General features: G+C 48.2%; 3 protein-coding genes across 6 annotated transcripts in view; 2 read left to right on the forward strand and 1 right to left on the reverse strand.

Annotated features, from left to right (window-relative positions):
- The window catches only part of LOC117586456 (unconventional myosin-XVIIIa), a 32826-nt gene that overhangs the window by 6262 nt on the left and 10472 nt on the right, over window positions 1-16092 (forward strand). For all 4 annotated transcript variants that reach the window (XM_034276502.1, XM_034276501.1, XM_034276504.1 and 1 more), the window contains 6 exons: window positions 2298-2765; window positions 2875-3061; window positions 3868-4034; window positions 4100-5010; window positions 5075-5678; window positions 5756-5950. In XM_034276502.1, coding sequence (XP_034132393.1) covers window positions 2298-2765; window positions 2875-3061; window positions 3868-4034; window positions 4100-5010; window positions 5075-5678; window positions 5756-5950 — 2532 coding nt within the window. The remainder of the gene's footprint in view (window positions 1-2297; window positions 2766-2874; window positions 3062-3867; window positions 4035-4099; window positions 5011-5074; window positions 5679-5755; window positions 5951-16092) is intronic.
- LOC117586460 (lipase member H) lies at window positions 6269-7990 on the reverse strand. The gene is made up of 3 exons (XM_034276512.1): window positions 7682-7990; window positions 7359-7614; window positions 6269-7290 (listed from the first exon to the last, which is right to left on the reverse strand). Exons 1-3 carry the CDS (start codon window positions 7743-7745, stop codon window positions 6387-6389), a joined length of 1224 nt encoding a protein of 407 aa, XP_034132403.1. The 5' UTR covers window positions 7746-7990; the 3' UTR covers window positions 6269-6386.
- On the forward strand, window positions 12774-14961 carry LOC117586458. The gene has a single exon (XM_034276508.1). It carries the CDS (start codon window positions 13082-13084, stop codon window positions 14831-14833), a length of 1752 nt encoding a protein of 583 aa, XP_034132399.1. The 5' UTR covers window positions 12774-13081; the 3' UTR covers window positions 14834-14961.

Genomic DNA, 16092 nt, shown 5'->3' on the forward strand with positions numbered 1-16092 from the left:
TAGCATATGAAAGAAGATTTTTGGGTTTTACTTTGAATTTTGATCTAACCTGAATTCAGACCGGCTCAGAATTTAATGATCATTCGAACTAGAAACGAAAACAGAGTGGAAATTTGTACCAATGAAAGATCATTAATATCTCTGATGATCTTTATTGATCTATAAAAGCATTTTTGATAAGAAGATTCTACTTCTATCTATTCTATTAAAAAAAAAACACAGCTAGAATCTCGAGATTAGTTTTTGTCCCTTGAACATTTTAAAAATTTGCTAAATTCGTGAATTACTAAAGAACATCATTTGGGTTCTTCTTGAAGTAGTTATAATGCTCTTAACGAACGTTTTCCAAGAAGTGTCTTGGATTTTATGTTACGATCTTCACACCCTTCCCTCCCTAGTTCATAAACTTGCACAAAAACCCTGATGAACAGTGTTCTGGCACTGTTGCATTCGTATTGTAAAAAATTTCCAGTGATTCTCCAACCCAACCGATCGATGGATCGATGCAATAAAAAGCAACAAGCAACAACGAATGAAGTGAACAAAAGATCGGGTCGTATCGTATCAGATTGCCGATCCATGAACCCAATGTACGATTTAGTTGTTAGACCTTTTATTATTATTATGCTTGGACGGTGCGTGGGCCGATCAATCCACAGTTCCCAGTCTGCGAGTTTCATAATTTACGGTATGGTTTGGTGGTGTGGTATGGTCCGCTGTCTTGTTGCTGCATTTATGGCTGGCCTTTATGGCTCAATACGCCTGCGGTGCCGCCGCGACAACGACAACGACAACGACAAAGACAACGACAACGATGGACTCCAATGAGCGGAAGTGCTCATTTAGGAACGGAATGGAGTTAGCGTCGTATCGTAGCTGTCTGTCTTATTTAGAGGTTCTGCCGGTATCGGGGTGGGAGGGATATGATACACTATCGAGACAGAAGCTTTAGCTAAACCTCAATTGTCTTTCCATTTTGATATTCTTTTAGCCGGTGCCCCGACATGCCCGCACGCAATCCCCCTGCCATCTATGCCCACAGCCATGTTAATTAGTCAGGTCTCTCGCGGTGTCGCTGTCTGCACACCGACTCTTTTATATCTAATTTGTGTGTGTGTGTGTGTGTGTGCCGTGCCCCATCCCCTTCCTCTAACTCTGACTCTCAGTGGAAGCAAACTGTGCGGAGTTCGTTGCACTCGTTGCTCCGTTGCTCCATTCTGGAGTGCAGCATTGATTGACAGTGGACATGCGCCAGACGCGTATTTTTCTGTGTTTATCTAAATATTCTTTCAAACAAGTTCCGCGCTCGATGGATGGTCGGATGGAAAGATGAAAATGCGTGGAAAACACTGGCTACAACACTGAGAAGTGAGCAATCAATTTGGTGGCTACTTAAGCGGGTCTATCATGTTGGAAAATCAAGAAAAACTAGACTAGATAATGAATACTCTTTAGAGAAGCTTTTTGGGCTGGAACACTCCCATTTTATACCAAAATTCATTCAGTTTTTAATTTAAACATTCATTTTCCATTCACAAACCATTTCAAAAGAGTTTCCAAACTATAACATAATTAATTGGTATACAAATCAATGAATAAAAGTTGTTTATATCTCGTGTGCGAGCAGAGAGACTTTCCCAACTTCCTCTAAAGTAGAGGAACATGTTTTCCTGAGTGCTAATTGAGGGCTATTGAACCTTGCCCAATATAATGATGCGAGTATTTTTCATAATTCAAAAGGAAATGCAGAGCACTGCTCCTTCTACCCCAGAAATCAGCTCCATATATACATAAAGCCACAAAATGTGAACTGACTTCGAAGAAGACTTCGCTGTACAGAGAGCGTTGCATAATGGCGTGTCCCGTGTATCGTCTCCGTGTCCGTGCAACCACATCCGCGCCGTCGTAGTCGGAGGCAGAGGCAAAGGCAAAGGCAAAGGCAAAGGCAAAAAAGAACTTCTGGTGTCTAGCCCAATAGCATTTGGCGCGGCGTCTGGGCGGCTAATTAGGATTTAGAAAACATCATCAAATTTAGAAATGCAACCGAAAATAAACCCCAAAAAAGAAACTCTACTGCGTCGAGTCTTCGCGGCTTTGTGTCTTCGCGTCAGCATCTGTTGGCAGGGAGTGCGATACGATAATAAATGGAAAAAATGCGTGAAAATGCTGGCCCCCAATCCCTCACAGAGTGTGTACCAAAATAAACATCGAGAGAACTGCTTTGTAGTGAAGTTTTTGCTCCGCCACAAAATGTTGACCCCAATTTAACGTCAATTTTTGGTATTAATTTTTCGCAGAGCCGCCACGAGAATGGCAATGGAGGCGGAGACGCAGGCAGCTCTCCAACAGCTGCTGGCGGTGGGCCGCTGGATGCAGCGGATGGGGCTGATGCTGCCGCCACCGGGCAACCGGAGCGGGAGCCAGAGCGTGTGTGGCTAGTGCATCGTGGAGGCTTCACTGCAGCCATCCGCCAAGCACAGCAGCCAACCATAGGAGGAGTTTCAGCCCACGAGGAGCCGCACAAGATGCTGGTGCGACTGCTGCACAACGGGGAGCAGCTGACCGTCGACGAGGACGATGTGGAGAAGCAGAACAGCCAAGCCCTGGACCTTTGCGAGGACATTTGCGAGCTAAAGTATCTGAATGAGGCGTCGGTGCTGCATTGCCTGCGACAGCGGTATGCCAGCAATCTCATCCACACCAAGGCGGGGCCCACGCTGCTCGTGGTCAATCCGATGGCCCCGTTGTCCCTCTACTCCGAGAAGGTAAGAAGCCAACTGGTCGCTTAAATCGGAATCTGAATCTGTGTGTGCGATCTGGTTATTTATCTGCTGCTCTGCACTCTCTCTCTCTCTTTCTCTCTCTCTCGTGTAGGTTGTGTCCATGTTCCGCGGTTGCAAGACGGAGGATATGCCGCCCCACGTCTACTCACTGGCCCAGACCGCCTACAGGAGTCTGGTCGAGACGCGACGCGACCAGAGCCTCATATTCATGGGTCGATCTGGTTCTGGCAAATCCACAAGCTTCAAGCATGCTTTAAACTACTTGGCGTTGGCCGCTGGTATGTGTCTATTTCTATGCCGTGAGTCTGTGTCTGTGTCTGCGTCTGTGTCTATCTATCGACTGTAACTGCATTTGGCTGTAGGCTGGCCCAGTTTTTGGCCCAGCCAACAGAATGTTTGTTTATTCGTTTTGCTCATTTGCATTGTTGGCCAAGAAAATGCAGCTGCAATTAGTCGCCCCAGCCTACTACCACCTCCAGTTCATTTTGTGCCCCAGACAGTCTGGGGGAAATTCAAATGGAAATATATATTAATATATAGGGAATATTTTCTTGCTTTACAGACTAATTAGAAGTATTTCTGGGTGTAGAAATTAATCGCTTTCGTCTGGCGGCATATTTAAGTTTTGAAGATTTAAAGAAATCTTTAACGTAGCCCTAAAAATATTGATTTAATCCAGCAGATCTATAAAAATCATTAAAATCAGATCTAAATTAGAGTTTTAAATATGGAAACTAGTTTTCCATTGTGGCCTAATTCTACTTCTCTACCTCTGTCTCTCTACCAGATTACCATACAAAAATTGCTAAAAATATCTAAATTCAAGACAATATTGTTGTAAGATGAATATGAATAATGCCAAACATTTCAATGGTACATGGTCCAGCGTGGTTTTAAAAGTATCTCCAGTATCTGTAGTTATCGACCAGACTACTGGACTACAATCAAGATCCCAAATATAACCAGAGTCAAGAAAAAAGGCTAACAGATATTAACTTATTCTTAGGAGTTTGAATGGATTAGAAATATTTCGAAATTCTCTAAAAATAATGAATAGATCCTAAAACGCTTGCTCTCTCCGCAGGTGCCTATAACAATTTCATAAATGCCGAAAAGGTGAATGCCCTGTGCACCATTCTGGAGGCATTTGGCAATACCAGAACCTGCCTCAACTCGAATGCCACACGCATGACGCAGCTGCTGAGCCTGGACTTTGATCAGACGGGACAAATAGCATCCGCCTCGCTGCAGGTGAGTGTGTGGAAGGAAGAGTAATAACCCACACTTGCAGATTGCTAATGGTAATCCTCTTACAGGTACTCCTACCCGAGCGACAGCGAGCTGGGCGACGATTGGCGCACGAGCACAGCTTCCATATTATGACACGGCTGCTGGCAGGGGCCGCGGGGCTGCTGCAGAAGGAGCTGCACTTGGAGAATATCACCTCGGAGGATAGCCATCCGTTTATATCGCTCTCCCAAAAGCTGGAGGATCGCCATCGGGCGGCCAATGACTTTATGCGCACGGTGCAGGCCTTCGAGTCGCTCAACATCGATGCGAAGGCGGTGCGTGGCATCTGGAGCATACTTGCGGCCATCTACCATCTGGGAGTCGCGGGGGTCACCAAACTAGGAACCGGATCCACAGCCCGGACGCAGTTTGCCAATCCCACGGCAGCCCGCAAGGCGGCAGGGCTGCTGGGCGTGAATCTCGAAGATTTGTCGGGCGCCGCCTTTGGCCTCACTCAGCCGAATGCCCCGAATGGCGGGCTGAGTCCGTCGAAGTCACCCACCTCTGACAATGGCCACGAGTGGGCCTGGGAGTGCCTGGAGGCGCTCGTCATTGGCCTGTACTCGGAGGCACTGGCCGCCGTGGTAGCGCTGATCAATCGTCAGATCTGTACTTCCGCTCATACGATCGCCTCGATCATGCTGATCGATACGCCTGGCTTCCAGAATCCCGCCAGCTGTGGCCAGCAACTGGGAGCCACGCTGGCCGATCTGCGGCACAACTATCTGCAGGAGCGGCTGCAAATGCTCTTCCATCACACCACCCTGGTGGCGCCGCGCGATCGGTACGCCCAGGAGCTGGTGGAGATCGAGGCGGATCAGGCTTCGGAGTGCCATCCGGGCCCACTGATCTCGCTGATCGACAAGGCGCCACAGAATCATGTGGTGCGCTCTTCCCAGCGCGATCTCCGCGAGCACGATCGTCGAGGCATGCTATGGTGAGGATTCCCAGGCGTCTCCGTTGGGGTTTTTCCTTTAATTTTAGCCTTTCCCTTCCCCCAGGCTGCTGGACGAAGAGGCTATTTATCCGAACTCCAACGACGACACATTCCTGGAGCGCCTGTTCTCGCATTACGGCGACCGGGAGCATCACTCGCTGCTGCGCAAGTGCGCCGGTACGCGGCAGTTTGTGCTGCATCACCTGCAGGGCACGAATCCAGTGCTCTATGCCGTCGATGGGTGGGTGCGCAACAGTCGCGAGCATCCGGGCATACGGAATGCAGTGTCCCTGCTGCAGGACAGCAGCCGGGAGGAGATCAATCGCCTGTACATTGGCTCCCTGACCCGTGGCTCCGGTGCCATGGTCTTTTGTGGCTCCTTTGCCGGCCTCGAGGGCACCCAGTCGCTGCGCCGTGTGTCCAGCATTCGCCGATCCTTCACCACTGCGGGCGTGAAGCGTAATTCCATTATGCTGCAAGTGAAATTCACCGTGGATGGCATCATCGATACCCTGCGTCGCACTGGCACCCACTTTGTGCACTGTTATCTGCTGCAGCACAATGCCGGAAAGCAGGCCAAATACACAGCCAATGGCTCGCCACACTCTGCGACGGGGCAGACGGCCAGCGAGGAGGAGATGGTGAACGTGCCCCTGCTGCGAAGTCAGGTAGACAGCTAAGAATACAAGAAATATCCGGCAAATGCGGCAGCCATATAAACGCTTCTCTTCTTTCTGTCTCTCAGCTGCGCGGCTCTCAAGTCCTGGAGGCAGCGCGTCTCCATCGTCTGGGCTTCCCCGAATCTGTGCCATTGTTGGAGTTTGTGCGTCGCTTTGGCCTCCTCGCCGGCGAGCTGGCCAACAACAAGGATATAAGCGTGGAGCAGATACTGGCCATCAATGAATTGGATGTGGCTAGCTATCGTATAGGTCCTAGTCAGGTGAGTCGGGGAAGGATTTTCCTTATAAATGAATGTAGTTTAAGCCTTAAACTTAAACTTAAATCGGCCATCAAAAGTGGGAAAAACTTGAGGTATAGTTGAAGTTGGGTTCAAAATTGTAGGAATTTTTGGTATAGAAACTTCAGGGAATCATAATTCTCATAGGGCAACTGTTAATAGGTACAGCTGTTGATCTTGAGCTTCTTCTGTGGGAGTGCCACTTCGAATGCCATTTGAGTCTCGTTCCTCTACTCTTAGGGTCTCTCTACTCTTACCCTCTGCTATCTCCTGTCTACCATCTATCTTTTAAACCTCTTGTTAAAGGGAAAACTTTGCATTTTAATGGCTTACTTAGTTCTAAACTTAAACATAGATACACATGGATAGATCACAATTTTGATCACTCGCAATGCTCCGAGTGCTGCTGCTCGAGTCTCTACATAAGCCACCCTTTTGGGACCCCCGTCTGCAGTATGGTCGATGGCTTTGGCGGTCGCATGTGAACCATTCCATCATCATACCCGTATGGCGCCTGCCGCCGTGTGCTGAGGTAGTACACGCCATTTTTTTGTACAGCTGGCTCACCGCCCATGAACTGATCGCCACGACATGTCGGCCGCATGGCTGCGTGTCTGTCGCTGGCTGTCGTGGAGTTCCTGCCACTGGCTTCAGTGGAGCTTTCGCTGGTGCCGCTGCTGTTGCGGCAATTGCAGGTGGCCGACCGTATGGTTGCCGCCGAACCGCATCGCAAAGCCGGGAACGAACTGGGACGACGTACCGACTCGGCAAAGTAATACAAGGCCGCGAAATGGTCACAAACAAAGTCAAATTCCGTGGCCGTTGCATTCGGACAATGCGGCTGGCCCAGGCCCCAGTTGGTGAAGAAGGAGGCGTGGCTGAGGCGATGGCTCGGATTGCCCAGCAGCGTCAGATCCGTGTGGATGGACTCCACGTACATGGCATCGGTAGGGGACAGTCGCTCGCTCGGTCCGAGACTCAGTTGCGTGAGACCGGCGGGATCCAAGGCAAAAATGGCGCCCAGAAGCTGAGGCTGCAGGAGTTTCCCCGCCAGCCCGGAGATGTGGCTGCCAGCACTGTGCCCCACCAGGTAGATATTCTCGTACGGCACACCCGCGTTGTCGTGCAGAAAGCGCAGCATTTTGGCGAGATTGGCGGCAATGGCGGGCAGCTGCTTGGACACACGCTTGTAGCTAATGTCCAGCGACTGGCGACTCCAATCCAAGATGATTACATTGTAATTTCCGCGCGACAAATAGGCATCCTTGATGGCAGCATTCGAGCAGGAATCGCTCCTACCCGACCAGCCATGAATGGAAACTCTGGCAAAAATAAGTTACAGATTGTTAGCTGAAGGAGACTACTAACGAGCGTTGGTGGATTGGCCTACCTCACTGGCCATTTGGGATTGAAATTGGACTTCTTGAGCATGCTTAAATCTCCTGGTCGCAGAATTTGTCGCACCTCGGGATTCAGCGGCGTGTAGAGATCATAGTGGAGCAACTGACTCTGCGACACTCGTGCCCGTGTGCCGAAGAGCATCCCCAGCTCCGTCTTGACCATTCCATTGATCACTTCTGAGATGGTTATCGCACATTTTCCCGGCTCATAGGCAAACCGCTTGAGGCCATTGACACCACTAGACACTGGAAAAGGAAACAGAATGGATCGTAGATCGAACGTTAAGATCACTCGGGGCACAGTTTTACTCACTTCCCGCTCTGACACTGACACACAGCAGCTGCGAAACCGCCATTACAAACATTCGGATTTGCATCTTACGATTGGATTACGATCCTCAAATTTCCACAGAAATCAGGTCCAAGCCGATTGTCAACACGAGCCACTTAATTAATCCAGTTTAATTAAAGTTTTGAGTGTTTTTTCGAACTAAATTGAAGCTGCTGCCGCTCACTAAAAGAACGCAAAATGCTTCGAATTTCTGAGCGGAGCAGAGAGACTTCAGATCTGAGACCTGAGCGGACACCGTCCGAAGTGTTACAAGCTCTGAGCTTAAGTATGGCAAAATTCTAGATGGAGGCTTGGTTAAATAAAGCTCTGCCGCCGCCGCTCTGTCGCTCTGTCGCTCAGCCCGTTCTGAAGAGGCAGGGGCGACGCCTGCCGGCCCGGTCACTGTCATGATGAACGACTGCTTGATGAGGTTGCCCCACTGCAATTGTGGTAAGTGGCAGTAGCAGTGGCAGGCCCTACACACGTAAGTGCAGGCAAACACTTGCGAATTCCGCCGATCAATTGATCCATGCCGAATGAACGAACTGCCCCAACCAGAAGAGAACCCAACCTGAAAATCGATGCTAATTTTGAAGGTATTCATTTAAGATATTCATTTTATTCATGGATTATTTATTAATTTCGATGCACAAAAAGAAAGTGGCCCAACAACACGCAGGTGAGTGTATCTGAGAGATACAGTTTCTGGCAACGCAACGCGCGCTCATCCATGATGTTTCGGAAGAGCTTTGCTCTTATATAAGATGATCGTTCAGCCTAGGGCGTGCATTAATATTGACTGGAAAATTGATTGGAAATTGATTAACAAAACGCAAGGAATTACGACAGCAAAATAATTAAATAATTGCCCAGCAAAGCAATATACAAACATTAGAGATTGTTACAGAAAATATATATTTTGGGACTTGTACTTATCTGTTAATCATATTTAATTTTTCACTTAAGAACTAACGAAATCTATGATCCATAAACGGTTTGATCCAATTCCAAGTTCAATTATGACTTCTCTGTAGAGTGACTAACGATAACCGCAAACAGAAAGCAATGACGAGTCATTGATCTTTCATAAGAACGAAGATACTTGCGACATGGATAATCGGAGATACGAAAAGAGAGAGGGAGATGTATAGTCTGGGCAATCTCCAATGGGTTAGCAGGGTTCAGAGCCAGCAGGTGTTTTGACAAACCATTTAGCAGGTCTTTAGCTTATGACGACATGATCTCTCGCCCCTCTGACACTCTGCCCCTCTGTGGAAGAAGACTCATGAATGAGTTTTTTCAATAAATACTTGTATAGAGATCGTTAAACCCCCAACTTGTCGTGTGTGTGTGTGTGGATTTCGCGCCGAGTTGTTACAAAAAAATGTTTATTGACAGGATTTACATACTTCTCTGGAGAGCAAATACCATATAATGTGAGCTTATTGTTATCTCAAACGAAACAAAACGAAACATCAACTGTGCTGTTTATTTGCCATAAAAATTCGTTGTTACTTTCAATCTAAGCAAGAAATTACCTTGGAATTCCATTGCGTACGCTCTCCAAGTTACGATCATTGAAATGTCGTTTCCATCCGCAGTTTCCTTTAATTGTGGCTGACATGCCAAGATATATATCCTTTCATTAAATTGCAGTTTACCCTGCAATTATTACATTAACTCGGGAACTCCAGTTCGGCATTTCTGGATGCGATGTGTATCCGCAGAGGCGAGCCTACCAGAGAGTCTACCAGTCTACAGCCTACAGCTGTGATCACATTTGGAGCAACAGCAACACCTGCCCGAAAAGAGAACTGGTTAATCATCTTCGGCAAATGCTTAAATGTTTATTTATTCTTGTGTAAGCATGACTGGACGCAAAGCAGAGCAGAATCTGTGTTGTAGGCAATTTTGGTTGTGTTTATTGATTGTCTCTCTTGGCAGTAATTTAATTAGAATGGATTTTTGCATTCTATTTGTATGGGGATGGAAAATTAAGATCAATTCTCTAGTGGTAATCCTCTACTTCCCTGTTTCTGGTTTACATTTTATTTATTGTTGTTTCAAAACAAAACTGTTGTTCATTCGCATTTCAAATGATCGATGTGCGAAATCTCGTTCGCGTGTGTGAATGAATGTGCTAACTAAATGTATAATTAAGAACTTGTTGAACCCCTAGAGATATTCTTTGCAAAATATTTTGGCTGTTTCACTTTCTAATTGAAAGTTTACTCTAAAAAGTGATTCATACAGCGCTTGAACCAAACCAATTGCTGTTGCTATTCTTCTTACCGTAAGTGTATGTGCTGCTGCACAGATATCAGTTGCATGCAGCATCATCTTCGGGGTTCCACTTGGCTGCTCGCTGGGTGTTTTATTTCCTGTTCTCATCGCCTGCAACTGCAACTGTGAATCGAACTGTGCTTGGGGATGGGGATGGGGATGGGGATGGGTAGATGGCCAGTGAAGTGATCGTAATAAAGCCACTTGTTGACGTCACTTGTTGCAAGTCCAGTTTGTCCGCTGTATGTGTGTCTCTGACGACTTTCACGGTCAAGTTCATCCACGTCGTGCCATGCCAGAGCCCATTGTTGTTGCTGTTCGTTGTCGGTGGCATAGAATTCCCCCTGAGATTTAATCTCCGATCTGCGATGCGACTGGGAAGATGACCAGCGTCTCCTCAGTTGGTTTTTACAAATGGAAATAGCCTGACGACTCGAATCTATCTCTCTCCCTCGACGAGATGTGCCCAAAGCCGCCGCCTATGTGCCTCTCCAGCGGCAACGCGAGTGTCCTCCACCGATTGTCCAGTGAATATCTTTTGTGGATATTCATGCCAGAGAGGAATCAAACACCAACTGACTACACGATCTTTGGACTCTTGGCCGCAGTCTTGGTTTGTGCCGCAGTCTGCCTCATTGCTGCTCGTTCGCTTGTACGTAAAAGTGCACGGGAAAGTGTCCAAAATCCGAATCCAAAACCAATTCCAAGTATCCCCGATTATGATTACGAACACATACACATACACAGCCAGAGACAGAGACAGAGCCAGAGCCATAGCCACACATCGAACTGTGTCTGTGGCCGCTCAGAGAGACTTTCACCAAAAACGAAGCAACAAAAAATTATACAGAAAATGACGTTGCAACCTGCATTTGCCGTAGGCTCTACCCGCGAGTCGCTGAGTCGCTGAGTCGCGCCACAGTCCGCAGCCACATTTGACCAATGCACATTAAAATTGTTTCCCCGAAGTGAAATTTTCAGCGTTCGCTTTCATTAGAAATGCGTCGAAGCAGTGGCAGAGGCAGAGGCAGAGGCAGAGAGGGAGTGCCTTTCTGCCTCTCCACGCCTGTCTGTCTGGTTTGCCCAACCTGGTTATAACTGGGGGGATTATATAATAAGCTTTTTGAGGTTTTGAGGCGGGTTCTGTCATCGCTCCATCAGACAGGCAGACAGACAGCGGAGAGAGTGTGGACCAAAGGGAAATGCTTTTTAAATTAGCTCTGCCAAAAAAACAAAAACAAAAGCCCCCTCCGAAAAACACGAAAACTTCATTAACGCCTCTCTCTCTCTGTGTGTCTCTCTTTCCCACTCTCTCTCTCTCTCTCTCTCTCTCGGTCTGTGTGGGAAGGGGCGCGTCTCTGCCGAAAAACCCGAGGGCTTTACGCATATGTAAACTAGTTTTTAATTATGAAACAATAACCAGGAAGCCAGCAGCAGATGCGTTTTCCGAATGACTTTCGTAGGGCCCCATGCAGGCCTGACTGACGTTTGCGCTGGAATTACATCAATTTTGTGGCCACAAAGGTCCCCCATTGACATGCTTATGGATGATGATACAGCCGGGGATAATTATGGTTGATCTCTAGATTATTTCCTGATGCTGAACAGCAGGGATAACTTAACGGATTATCCCCTTGTTGATAGGACAATTGCTGGCGATGATTTCTGTGGGAAATATTGACTTTGAGGTTGGCTAAAATGTTGATGTTGCTAATTGTAGTTTAAATAATATATAGCTCATAATTTTGAATGATTTTTGAATATTTAAATACTATAAAATGTGTCTCTGGATATGATATACGATATACTGCTCTTTGGAGCGCATCTTGAGTGTTTCGTGCCTCAACCATGTTGCTTTTTCGTTATCTTCTCTTAAGTCGAATCAATCCCTTATCTTTCTACATCCCATTTGGAATGTAACATCTGAGTTCTCGTTAGCCACATGTTGGTGTCAAGTGTCATGCAGCCACACCCCTAGATTATTTGACTGCGTTTCTTTGCACTTTGTGTGTGTGTCTTGTGTCGCTCGATTTTCCTGATTTAACAGAAAGCTGTCAAAAGTAGATTTCCCTATTGGACTGCCAATTAGTTGTAGTAGTATGGGAATCCCATAGCTTCTCGGTTACTGACCTTTCAACTCCAGTGCCAGTGGGGTCTAGACCTTTGTCATTCCTCTGCGATTGCCACACTCGCTGGTTGGTTCGTTGTTTGTTTGACACTTTTCCGGTGCCATTGCATTGCGTATACGAAGTGGATCTCTGCCTGTTTTCTTTTTGTACCTTTTGTGTGCTGTTTGTTCAAGTCCAATTGCTGGCAATGAAAAGGCACAAATAAGTAGCCAGCGGGGCCCTAAGAGGCGAGGCCCAGAGCCCTACCATTCCATTGCCTCACTTGTTTCACTTTTCTTTGAACGTCGGTCAACAAGATGATGATGGACTGCTGACGATAATAATAACAATAATAATAATAATGATGATGGTAAATGCTAATTATGGGGACACAAACCATACATAAATCGGGGGGCATGTGTTCGATGGTCGCTCGCTCGCTGCTCGGTGACCAATTGTTGGCTGTGGCAATTAGCATCATCGAACACGTTGCCAGGTGTTATGGTGCGGTAGTCCGTTGGTCTTTTGGTTGCATTCACCTCTGTACTGTCTGGTACCCCTGCCCCCTGCCCCCTGCCCCCTGCCACCAATTACGGTGCAACCTCAACCTCAGAGGGGGACTCGGGACTCTCCTCTCTGCCATGTCTGCTGCTCGATAAGCCACTTTCGAATGCACAGCCAGCATTTGGCCCGAGCTCTGCCACTGCCACTGGGGGCCTCTGACTTGAGCTCTTTGGCCAAAACAAATTTAGTTGCGTCGCCGAGCTCAAAGAGAAAACAACGCCAAGACAAGCCACGCCACGCCACACGAATACAAGAGTTACGCGCCAGGTTCCAGCTCAGCCCCCCAAATAGCCCCGTGAAAGTGGAAGGAAAATCGCAAACAAAAACAAAGCGAGGAATTTTATGCACTTTTACTCGCTCTCTTCTGCTGATCGCTGATCGCTGATCGCTGGCTTTACATCATCCCCCAGCAGGGTCCAGCCCGAGGATGTACAAGCACACGGTCAAGTCGAGGTTGGCGCATGCCCGGAGTCAACCACCGCCAGTTGTGGCTGCCGACACAACGCCCACATCGCCGAAACATGCCCTTGGTGCTGGCAAGAAGTTCTTCTCCCACATACGCCACAAAATCGAGGATAATCTGAGCCCCAAACTAGGCGGCAAGCTGTACTACAAAGGCAGCAAGCACACGAGATCGATGAGTGCCCTCAGCCTGCAGGTGGATGGCGGCTGCATCGGTGGCAAGTATACACCCAATGCGGTGGCTCCACCTGCAGCCACACCAATGCAGATGGCACAACAGCAGATGGTGTCGCCACAGATGAGCAGCAGCGTATGCAGCTACGTGGACAGCGACGAGGAGAGTCAACTGAGCCTCAGTCTCAGCCTCACGCAGCAGTCGCTGGAGGATGAGATCTTTGCGGAGCTCGAGAAGGTGGCACACGATGAGAGCAAGCTGAACGAAGTGCTGCAGAGCTTTGACCAGATTCTGAGTGATTATCCACCAGTGGAGGAGATCAGAGAGCCCATGGGGGAGGAGGTGCTGCCTGCCCCGCCAGCAGAGTTCTGCGATCCACGGATGCTGCTCTCCAAGTCCCACAGCAGCCTCAGCATGGGCAGGGCCAAGCGACAGATCTATCAGTCGCCAGAGCTGGCCAATTCCATGCTCTTGCGGCGCTCCGATTCCACATCCAACGGGAACTCCCGTTACAATTCGCTGAGTGAACTGAATGGCAGCAGGATACCCGTGTCGAAGCACTCGAGCTTGAGGAAGAGGAGCGAAAGCTTCTGTCTGGATCAGCCGCTGAATCACAGGAGCAGCAAGCAGCGCACACGATCTATGCTTACCCTGAACAGTGGCATCTCAGGGAGATCCACAGCCAGAGTCACGACCTCCTGCGCTGCAGCGCCACTGCCACCAAAGCGAGCCAACTCCACGCTGGAGAGGCGACAGATACACGGTAGCAACAGCAGCAGACCAGCCGGTCCCAGGAGAGCCACGACCGCGCACAGCGATGAGCTGCTGGTCAAGTGCCTGGCCAAGGGTCATGAGATTCTGCGGCAGGTGGAGAACATCAGTGGCAAGCCGAAGCGGAGCAGCAGCAGCAGTAGCCGTCTCGTCACCAAGGAGCACTCGCAGCTGGCGAGGAATAAGAAACGTCAGCAGCAGAAGCTGCAGTACGCCAACGAGGAGAAGGTGGGCAAACCCAAGCTCGAATCCTGTAAGATTATACCCCCCAAGCTGGGAGAGACATCGGATAAGAATCAGGAGCTGTTGGTCAAAGTAGTGCAGGAGGTGAAAGCCAAATCAAAGGGAAAACCAAAGGGCAAGGATGATCCGCCGCTGAAGAAACTCCTCAAGCAGGAGACAGAGGAGAAGCAGCTGGAGCACTCTTCGGACTCGGATGATTCGGGACACATCAGCAACACAGTGCTCTCGACTTCCACGTCCACCTGCAACTCTACGGGCAGCCTCTGCGAATCGGAGGGCGATGAGGCCGAGGAACCATCGGCCATGAAAAAATCCAACAAAATCGCCGAGCTGCTGCAAAAGTTTGAGGCAGTGGCAGCAGCGGCAGCGGCTGTTAAATCGAATGCCGCTTCAGTCCCTGGCCCTGGCCCTGGCCCTGCCATGATTGCGTCCAAAGTGGTGGCACAGGTGCAGCCGGTGCGTTGCATTCAAACGCAGGTGGAGATCTATCCCACCTACACGAAAGAGGTAACTATGCGGCTGCACTGAGCCAGCACCCCAGCGTTACCCAGCAGATCCATCCCAGGAAGTATCTCCACCAGAACCCATCTTAACTCTCAGATGTATCCGACTATTATCTACTGTGCTTTGCCTTATCTAACTTTATCCTTTTATCTCTAACGAATAAATATTTATTGTACAAAAAACCAGTTGCCATTTTAGATTTATCTTCCAAACCCCCCCCATCGGTGTGTTGTCCTTTTGCCTTAGTTTATATCTTCCCTTCCCTTTCCTTTCCTTTCTCTTGCTTTACTTTACTTACAATTGCTTTCATCGGTCATCTGTCTATCAAATTGCTTTGACATATTAATATCTGCTTTGTTGAAAGATTTCCTTCTTTGAGGCATACAAATCTCCTGTTTTCCTGGTAGAAATCAATTCAATATTTTTCCCATATTCGTGTTCAAAAAGGTGCATACAAAAATCCCACAAATTGCATCAACTTTCTATATATTCGAATCCTATGCGCTGTCATACCATGATTAGAGTTTATGGACCGTTGAAATGTGACACACTGTAGTTAAATTTTATGACGATTCAACGACACCGCACCAGACCACACCAGACCACACCACACCCAGTATCCAGACGAGTGGACAGCCCGATAGTTAGTGTATCCCCCCACAACCATGCCGCACCGGCATATGGTCCGATGTGACGATCCAAAGACCATTTAGTTTGCCATTTCACATTGGTTTACTTTCATTTTTGACTACGTGCGGGGCATAATTAAAATTTCTTCGCGACACAGACACAGGCAGAGAGAGAGAGAGAGGCAGAGGCGGCGAAAAATACTCATAGTTTCTCGAGTAAAGTCGCAAATTTGGGGACAGACAAATGCCCAGACAGAGGGAAGGCCACACCTTGAAGGTGCGTCCGCCAGTCGCTAATTTGTATGGGAAGCACCTAGTGGTAGCTGTAGCCCCCCATGGCAGCCCCATTAGTTTATGCATTTCCAACCTGCATAAACCCCTACCACTAGCAGGGCTCTGGCTTCCCATTGTATCCACTGCTGTGCTGTTTCTCTTTTTTTTTTTTGGCTCTTTATGGCAATATCTTGCTTACAATTTCATTTTCATTGCCCCCTTCTCACTTTCACACCTGTCCGGAGTGCTCTCTGGCATGGCATCTCTATCTCTTTTCTGTTTTTGCTCTTTTTTTACTGCCACAGGTGTTCAAATTGCTATGGCTCTTAGCCCCACCATAACCTCTGGATCTCTCTCTGTGTACTTCCCAGCCATTTGAAA

Source organism: Drosophila guanche, unplaced genomic scaffold (genome assembly GCF_900245975.1).
Source record: "Drosophila guanche unplaced genomic scaffold, DGUA_6, whole genome shotgun sequence".
NCBI classification, from domain to species: Eukaryota; Metazoa; Arthropoda; class Insecta; order Diptera; family Drosophilidae; genus Drosophila; species Drosophila guanche.